Here is a 10,292-nt window from a genome sequence, read left to right as displayed (position 1 = left end):
TCTAGAATCTTTAGTATGTGTTATCATTAAATAACATGATTCCAAATTATCACCACCAATTATGAATACATATCTCTAGGTCATGAGTGACTCCATTGAATTTATTATAAACTTTACACTAATCACTAATCATGATTTACTGAGTATCACTCAAGAACTTAATACTCTTTAACATGTTTGATAACTCTATCACTACTTCACCAGTCACCTATCCATTCTAACATTACTTCACCGGTCACAATAATGAGTTGTGGTTGTAACTATATCATATTGTTTACATAATTATGAGATCACTCCTCTTGACTCATTATGGATTCAACACACCAATCAAAACATCTATCGTTTGTCACTAATTATTCTAGCAATTGTACTGTCAATTTTACTAATTATAGCTTTTTTCACTTTTACAATAGCATACATACCATGGACTTTTAGAGACATTCCAAATTATCTCCTAATGATCACAACCATTGAAAATCATTGAAATGCTTTGTTCACCATGTTTATGATTGACAGTATACTAGGAACACTGAGTCAACAGTTGACATCAATGATGACACAATAACTAATCATCATGCAATCAAATTTATACCATGAGATTACTAACATATTTTTCCATCACAACATTATTTACACCAACAATATGATGATCATTTTATAACTAGAAAACTTGATAAGGGTTTTGATGTGTTAAAATGATCTAAAAACCCGTAATGCAAACAAGAGTATACAAAGTAGTATTAGATGCACAAAGAAGATATAACTCCACAAAGGAGGGGTCACAAGTCAGGTTCATCAAAATATTTAGGAGGAAAATGGAGGCACTCAATAAGATGTGTTTATCAAATGAGATCTTGAACCTAACACTCAAATAGAAGAGAAAGAGTGGCTTCCAAGTATAACTCTCAATATAACTAAAGTTGGATTAGCAAAGACCCAAGTGAGATAAAGGGATGCTAATGCAAAACTCAAATTATACTAAGGAAGTACACAAGCAAGTCTCTTTCAAGAAATGTTAATTCACCTTATATTTTTTATTTGAAGGTAATTAAATTAAAATTTAATTGATTACTACATTGATTAATTTATCAAGGGTCAATTAATTTAAATGCAAGAAAGACAAGTACAACCCTAATTATGCAAGAACTTAGATATGGAACATAAATGGACAAATAAAAATGTGAATTACCCTAAATATGTGAAGAGGACGACACTTTGAAGGCTTGATAATAGTAGATTAGAAATAGTAGGAGCAAAACAAAGACCAGATATGGAATTGGGAAGCTAATAGAAGTAAAACCCAAAAAGTGATATTTCCCAAAATAGGTTGACCTATGGTGATGTATACGTCATAATGGAGGGTATTGGTTGACCCAAGTTAACATATACTAGAGCTTGAAAATTTTGTGAATTTGAAAACTTTTGTTAAAAGGGTACTTATATGCATATACGAAACTTCAATCCTAGAACCTACACATAGCAGGAAATGGTTTTGTTTGTTGGGGAGGGATTTCCTTGGTTAAACCCTCGATTGAGGAATCAAACTTGGAATTGAAATGTAAATGATAGAGGAAATGCTCACAAATAGTAAAAATGAATCTAACAATGGAGATCATAATTACCAAGCAGACACAATTATATTATGTACGTAATCAAGAATGAAACGTAATAGCCTTGACTCAACACAAAACCAAAATGAACCCATATAAGTCAAAACCTCATGAATGTGAATATTTACAATTTTCCTTAAACAATTGAAGAGCTTGGATGAAATAATGGAAGGTCTCCTCCCTGAAAGAAAAACTCCCCTACCGCCTTGACAAAACAAGTTTGATGCAAGAAGACTTGAACTTTGATGAATGCTTCAGATCTTGAATGTGCTTGATTCCTTTCTTGTAGATATGTGATGTCTTGTGTGTAAATGATATGTGTGAAGCCTCGCCCCGACCCATCATAGCATAGTTGATACTTTACTGTTTTGATACTCATGACTCAATATGTCGAGACACTATTAGATACAGTGAACATTATTGTGCTATTATATGTTGTGTGATGTATTACTTTCAGATATTTGATTTCCTTATTCAATGTTTTATGAACATGTAAACTGATGAAGTAGTGTAGAAAGTGAATGCAAAATTAACATTTTGATTATGCAATTTTAATGATTTAGTATATGAGTAGAACAAGATTAAAAATTGATTATTTGAGAATGGATGTTTTAATTTAAGTGATTTCCCTGATATGTTATATACATATATGCATGTGACCTTCTTGAGCTACTGATGTGCGCAACGAGTGTGTAGGATATTTTAGCCGAAAAACCTAACGAAGAAACAAAACTGAACCCTCTGTGCCATTGTGAAAACCCCGTTGTTCGTATTTTAATTGTATAGTGAGATGTATGAATGTATCATTCTGTAATCGGTGAATGTTAATGTTTCGTAACAATGTTTTTATAGTGTCGCTTGACACTCGTGAATTGTATATGCATTCCTGAATGCTAGTAGGGTTAACTGAGTAACCTAGAGATCTAAGTCGAACTAAGTTAGTGACCTTATTGCTAATCATCTTATAATCGAGATTAATTACCCCCCTAATCTGAATTAGTGTTTAATCTGCTTTTAGAAGGTTGTTAGTAAGTCCTAAAATTTTCTAGCTTTTGATAGGTCCCTAAATTATCCTAAAGGCCTAAAAACATGAAATCTAAGTACTCAAGGGGTATGGGTATGGGTTGGGGGCATTTTTCACCTCCCTAGCCCCTTTTGTTGATTTTTATGGTCACTCAAAAAGACCATTTTTGCTCTAGTGCGAAAATTGAATGATTTCACCATGGGTTGAATGACCTTAACTCCACCTTGAGGTTAGCCTTAGGTTTAGTTGAGTTAGAAGCCTCTAGAACTTTAGGCAAGTGGGAGGAAGTTATTGCATTTTAGAGGTAGTTGAGTTTTGATCTTATTTAGAGGCATTTTTTAGGAGGTTTGGGTTGTTCACCCAACCTCTAGTTTTAGAGGGATTTTCAGAATTGAAGGAGAAGGAGAGGAAAGCAAGCTCATCTCAAATTTGTGCATTTGCCATAACCTAATTTTTGAAGGTAGGAATACTTCACCTCCTTTTTGTTCATGTTGTGCTTCATGTTTTAGTTTTATTGCTTATGCATGTTTGTGTGTGTGTTGAGTATGTTGGGAGGGATTGAAATAGATTTCTTAAATGTCTTTCCTTTGTGTTTTGTTTTGAATTTCAAAGTTTTCTTTTCATGGGTGTTTTGGCATTACTCACCCTCGGATAGGGCAGAAGTGGCCTTTTTTGGGGGAAGATCTTCAATTGGACCCCAATAGTGTAGAGTCTCTTCTTAGGGCGAGAAGAGGGAGAGAGGGTAGGGTGTTATGGGCCCCTACTTGTCAGCACAAACCACATATGAATTTTGGCATGTAAGAATGGAAGAATGAAAGTTCTTGAGTTATAGCCCCGATAGGGCATCTGGTTGGTGTTGTGTTTGACGTCTCCTGTTGGGAAAAATCCACCTTCTCCCTAGTTTGGTTCAATGTTGAATCTATTGTGAAAACCTGGTATGCGAATGCATGTCTGATTTTATCTCCTTATTATGTTTTTTTGTCACTTGGTTAGTTTTCATTCTCTCCACTATCTTCGTGATGTATTGCAAAATTCAAAATGGATCCCTTGTTAAGGGCTAAGAAGAAAATTCAGATTGTTATTGAAATTCAGTTATGTTCGGGATTGAAATCATATGTAAAAATGTATCTAAACTTTTTTTTTAAGGGGTAAGGATGTCAGGTTTTCTTACTGGTTCTTTCCCAATGGAGCTTTGAATCAGGTGGTCAATAAAATAATGATTGAATAATATTCTTGCATTGGAGTCATTTAGTATATCAGTTTTCTTTTGCATATGCTTACTTCAAATTTGATGTGATGATGATTCACCTTATTGTGACAATTATACACTTTGAAATTTCATCCACCAAATTTATGTTATTTGGATAAAATGATGGTATACAAGTAAGCAATTTAAATTCAAATCTTGTCAAGTAAATTCCAAGTTACATGAATAAAGATCTAATCTTGCTTCTTTCATATTTGTTTGAATGGAAATTAATCCTACACTATTGTACCCATAATGCGTTATAATCCTATGTTTTAAATCCAATGGGAAAATAAAATTAATTCACAATAACGTTCCCCTTGGTCTAATAGAGATGATGGTATTAATTCTATACTAAAAAAAAAGATAATATAGGTCTCAAAAATATCCCCCTTGGAAAATTTTATAATTAGCAATTCTAACACTTAGAAATTTTTTTTTGCCTCCAAAGAGTAGAAACTCTCTGTTTTTTGTATGGGCAAATAAATTATTTGTTCCTTAGAGTAACAGAGAATATTCTCTGAATACTTTATTTTGAATCTTGGATATTAAAAAAAGAAGAAAAGATTATATTTATAATATCCTAAAAATATCCTAAGACCAACTACTTTACTTTTACTCTTAACTCATCCTACCTTACTTTCCTAGGCGCCAATTTGAACTCAGAAAAAAAAAAGGATGTCTGAAACCTAGTCAATATTTGTACCATGTTAACTTTTGGCCTTAAAGTGATTTGACCTGGGATTGGATTTTCAATTTTATTCCTACTCCATGCGAATTGTTTTACTAGCAAATATGAATTGGGGGTTGCGCCCCCCTATGACTGGTTTGACATATTTATTGCTATCTAATGGCATTGAAGGGGCAGTTTACATGAGCACAGGGCATTTTTTTGTTTCAAAACTTTTTCTCTCCTTACCTTTTTAACTTGCTAGATGTACTTGCATGGGAGAGGGGGGACAGACCTGCGAAATGCAGGCTTAGGACAGCATGTGGAGAAGTTTTAGGCGTGGGCAGGAGTTAGAGGGAAGTAGGGTGTGGTGGGAGTTAAGGGGGTTAGTATTAATGTTAGGAATATCATTTAGTTTAGTGTAGGTTTAAGTTAATTTAGAAATGGTTAGTGTTTTAGTTTTATTTGTTTTTGTTGTTATGTAAGATTAGTTTTAGTTTTCTTTTGATAATATTGGTTAGTTTAGATTGTTAGGTAGTTAGTGATTAGAGTAGTTTAGGTTAGTTAAGTTAATTTAGTTAGTGTTTTAAATATATATTTTTAAATGTAGTTTAGTTTAGTTTTGTAAATGTTAGTTTAGTATTAAAGTTAGTTTGGTTTAAAAGATAGTGTAGTTTAAATTAGAAGTGTTTAGATTTTAGATTAATCTAGAAATTAGTTTTTAATTAAGTAGCAAATTTAATTAGTATATTCAAAGTTTTAAGTATACTTAGTGTTAGCTATTATCTTGTTTTATCAAGTTAGCACTAATCGAGTAGTTTGTTTGCAATTGTTAAATTTAGATTTAAATTAAATAAAGTTTTTAACCAGATAGTTTGTTATGTTTAAAACAAGTTTATTAGTATATGCTCGACTAATAAGATAATGTTAATTTGTTTTGTTTTATCATTTAATTGAATATAAAGTTAATTTATATTGTTATTAAAATAGGTACGTTTAATTTTCAATTTTTTAATTTATTTTAGATTTAAATAAAATTGTGATTTGAGTAAGATTCAAATAAAGTATATTTATGTGTATGTTAGATGTGGCATTTATTTAATAGCTTTATGATTTTTATATTTCAAAATCATTAGACCTGCATTCATTTGGATTGTTATTCAAATAATTTTAATATATTGTTGTAATATTAATGTAATAACGAATCAAATGTTGATACCAATTTAATAATGAGAGTTTAACTTTAACGATTTATTCCTTCTCATGATTATAAACTTAAGATGAAATGTAGTAAACCTATTCTTGCACTTGCGAATCAAACTCTTAAAACTTAGTGAACCTTATTATTATTACTTAAAAAAAATGTTTTTGCCCTCGTATTTTGGGCATGACAATATAATGATGTCAAAATGAAATTCCCAAGCTTCCATAAATACTAGTTTTTAGGATTGAAAACAAAGCGAGTTAACCAAAATATTAGAGAAAATAATTGAGGAACCCAAAAGGACACGAGATCCAAATTTAATTTGGTCTCAGGTATAGGTCAATCTATATTAGGTATACATCAACCTAGTTTGACCTATACTTGAGGGTATCTTGGGGTTCACAATTTTGAGGTCTTGAGGGTCGTGCAAAAAGAATCACAAATAAATGATTTCACCAAAAGACATGACCAAGAAGGTATTAAATGTCCACTTATGAGGCCATGCATATAAATTGGCCACGACTTAGACATTTGAGCAAGATTGGAAGAATGAAAAGAGACCAAAACCACACTAAACAGGGCTAGAAGGTTTCAAAATAAGTGCTTCCATTTTAAGACGGTACATAATATATCTCCATAACAACTATAATAATATTACTACACTAACACAACAACATAATAACATGATAATATCTCTCAGAGATAAGTACAATACCATGTGTTAGTAGTCGAATTATTGACAACTATCAACCAATTGTCCACCCCTCGACAATAACTAATAGTTACTAATTATCTTGACAACATGCTTTAGTAGTTTTATTGATAATCTCTTGGCGAGGATTTCTCATTTAGTTTGGTTCTCATATAATTATAATGGGTTATTCTTTCATGACCAATTTGAGGCCTTCCATAAGAACTTCATTCCACCAAAGGATCATATTGCCCTTTTAACTTGGAACATGTCATTCTTACTCTTTAATAATTAAGAACATTCTTGCTCTCTTATCATAGATCTAAATAAAATTTCTTCAACAACCCAAGATTTAACAGAGTATAAAGATAAACTATATTGAAAGTAATCCTAAAAAATATATGAAAATAAGATCAAATCAATTACACATTTTCCATAATACAAATGAAATTATGAAAGAAAGGGCTATATGCACTTTCTTCCTAACAATATTTAAAAAAAAAATCATTAATGATCAGTGAATAATCTTGGAAGGTATATAGTTATATATATTTATTCGTCATCTAAAAATTCAACTTAACATTGTAATTTGTTGACTACAAACTTCAATCAACCTAGAGAACTTAAGGAATGCCATCAAATGTTTCGAACCAAAAAGTGAAACGGGAAATGCCACCAAATAAATCATTGTACCCTTCTCATGGCACCATCAGGTGATATCTACATGCAATACATATCAAAACTCAGAGCAGTAGCTCATATAGACGTAGAGCCGGAGAAAAGATCGGTTTTATGAAAGTTGTTTGGCAGCCGAGCCGAGGCATTCATCATGTCTTTGGGATATGCAGAAAAGCTGTCATACAGGGAGGATATTGGTAATGTGGGAATGTCTGAGCTGTTTGATCCTCCTCACATTCTCCAGGCCAAGGTAAGTTTGCAAGTTGTGTAACCGTCTCATCTGCTTTTCAGTGCTGTGACCACTTATTATATCTGCTCCCCATCAGTTCTGCTTTTTTTTCTTTTTTTTCGAATTCTACTAAGCCACTACTATATTTTGGCTGGTTTCCTTTTAAATGCAAAAAGAGAGCAATGGGAATGTAAAAGCCACACTTCTTAATCATTCAAGATGGGGACTTTTTGGAGTAGTTCGGCACCTTTGATGAACACTTTCAACGCCACGGTCATTTGTAATACCTGCTGTCTTTCAACTCATGTTTAATTCACTTAGTATATTTCTCACCAGATCCTCATGGCCTGTGTTGTGTCTGGTTAATGGTATGCATGCCATGGTGGGAAGATTGATAGAAACATCGATAACGCATCAAAAGCAGGAAAATTCCGTCTCCTTCCCTCTTTTCTTTTTGAAAAGTCGAATTGGTTTTCTTTTCTTTCTACTTACTTCTTGAATGCCCTGCAGTGCCATTGACCTACGTCTGTCGTTTGTTAGACATTAGAAATATTTGACTACAAATTTTTTCTCGTTCGTTACTGTTTTGTAATGGAGGTTGCCATGTTTCTTGTAAGAGCAAGAAAATGTCGTGACAAGGATCATGACAAATGGTAGACACCATTTTTGTCGAGTGTTCTTATTCGTCTTTAAATGCGCATTAGCTATGTGAAATTGAATTCAAAACTTTCTTAGACGTCAGAACAAAGATTTAATAATAAATAAATAGAAGAGCTTTAAGCAGGTGAGCTCAGGGGTTAATCAGTAACCAACATTCATTAAGTTACTAACTATAGTGGTCGGCTACAGATAAATTCACCCGAAGAGGGGATACTATCGCTGGAGACCAGATGACTTGAGTAGCTTAGTGATTAGACCTAATCACTGGGCGAATCACCTTAACTTTGCAAATATTTACAGCCCTGCAGTCCATTTGTATACCCAACAAGAGGATTTGCCCTGCCTCTTCTAAAAGTAAAAAGCAAGCTTTTAACCAAAGTAAAGTTTCAAGTTTTGGTTAGTCATTTCTAATTCTTCTGTATAGACGCCTGCTTGCATTCTAAGCTGGGCTACATGGGGACACATTCCTTGGGGTTTTGGCTCCCATCCCCTTCCTGATATGTCTTAGGGATGGGGGACGCCTTGTGACGTTTCCCCAACATCCCCGAAATAAATTGCAGATGGGATATCCTGGAAATGCAAAGGGGTCGAGTGGCTATCCCGGCCACACTGAACGTTTGAAACATCCTCAAACTTCTTGGGGACGGCCAGCCATCCACTTCTCTAATTTGTGCTTCATCATTTCAATTATCAATTTTTTTATCTCCAAACCCCTACTTCCAGTCTGTGGGGGAACAAAATGTGCAACTTATTATTGCTGCCCCTTAAACCCATTAGGGCCACTACTTCCAAATCCCAACTATTTATTGGGATCTTTTGTCACGAGAAATTTGATTACAATGAGGGGGTCTGAGAGTGGAGACCAAAATCGAGAACTTAGAAAACTAATTTTATCACTATCATAATTTCATTGGTCAATGATGAAGTATCAATGATTGTCAAACGTTTCTTTTCATCACTATGTTTCACAATTTTTGATATCTGTAGTGCATATTAAATTTTAGACCCAGAAATGCATAGAAAAACAACTATCAGAAATCTTAAAACAAGAAAAGAAAAAGACAAGAATTTTATCCTGGGAAAACCCTCCAAACTGAGGGGAAAAACCCACATACACAAAAAATTATTTTTTATGGAATAATCATGTAGTCTGAATACGAAGCCCACAAGCTTGACTAGAAAATCAATTCTTCTCTGAGATTGTTAATGCTTAACAATCACACTCATATAATGCCTTAATAACAGAGAATGATCTCCATACAGAATATCTACAGAACCAAATTTGAATAATAGTTTTCTCTGCTCTAGAAGAAAATCACCAGAATAATCGCCTTCAATAACTGAAACCATACTAGACTAGAGAATCGGTTATAACATGGGAATGTCAGAAGACCTTGAAAATTGAAGTCTTTTCCGCTTCCCTCACTAAAAGCTTGAACTGACAGCAGTAACTACAAAATGCCGTTACGTATTATTTTGATGCCACAAAGTAATAGGCATCATCACTGATGTGATCCTCCACATGGATAAATGGCTCCATAATAACTATATCAGCCACATCACAAGAGAACCAATAGTGGATACAAAATGAAGAAGGTACACGTGTGAAAGAGGACCGCCACCAACAGTAGAAAAGAACCAAGCTGTTCCATCTGTGCATTCCCATAGCACACAAATGATCTCCGGTTATGATAAAGAAGCCTATGCAAAACATACAAAGTAGTCGATCTCAACAGACACGGTGACGCAATATTGCTGCAGCTTGACAATTACAATTAGATTAGTCTTTTCAAAAGGCATCAGACATTTCCACACATGAGCATCTGAAGGATCAACATTGCTGTAAATAACAACTTCAACTAGGAACAATTATATATCTCTCTGCAGCTACAAACTTCAACACTCCCTTTTAGCAAAGGAGACATCATTTCTAGCCTCTCAACATGACAGTCACATCTCATTAGATGGTTTCTATTCCTATTTTATATTATAGTTCCAGTGTGGGGGGGTCATATGAGTTGGATTTCCTACATATTGGAGATGTTTCTGGTTTTGGAGGGGTGACCTTCCTGTTCAGTTGGCTGATTCAGGATGATGACAGGTGATAGAGACCTATTTCTACTCCCAAGATTGAGTTGACAAGTTGGTTTGGGATCTAGGTGACAATAGGTTGCGCATTTTTCATTTTGTGGGTTATATTGTGATACTACCGAGTTTGAGATTCATGATCGGAGTTGCACAACCTACAGATGCAACAACACTTCAGAGATTGACTTGGGA

General features: G+C 33.8%; 1 protein-coding gene across 1 annotated transcript in view; it reads left to right on the top strand.

Annotated features, from left to right (window-relative positions):
- Positions 1 to 7,117: 7,117 nt before the first annotated feature.
- The window catches only part of SRT1 (sirtuin 1), a 159,683-nt gene continuing 156,508 nt past the window's right edge, over positions 7,118 to 10,292 (top strand). Inside the window, exon 1 of the mRNA XM_089821024.1 lies at positions 7,118 to 7,373. Coding sequence (XP_089677150.1) covers positions 7,275 to 7,373 — 99 coding nt within the window. The 5' untranslated portion in view covers positions 7,118 to 7,274. The remainder of the gene's footprint in view (positions 7,374 to 10,292) is intronic.

Source organism: Cupressus sempervirens, chromosome 3 (genome assembly GCF_028749045.1).
Source record: "Cupressus sempervirens isolate cs-2001-9-10 chromosome 3, ASM2874904v1, whole genome shotgun sequence".
In the NCBI taxonomy this organism is placed as follows: Eukaryota; Viridiplantae; Streptophyta; class Pinopsida; order Cupressales; family Cupressaceae; genus Cupressus; species Cupressus sempervirens.
Note: the sequence above shows the minus strand (reverse complement) of the source record. Positions and strands in the feature narration are given on the sequence as shown.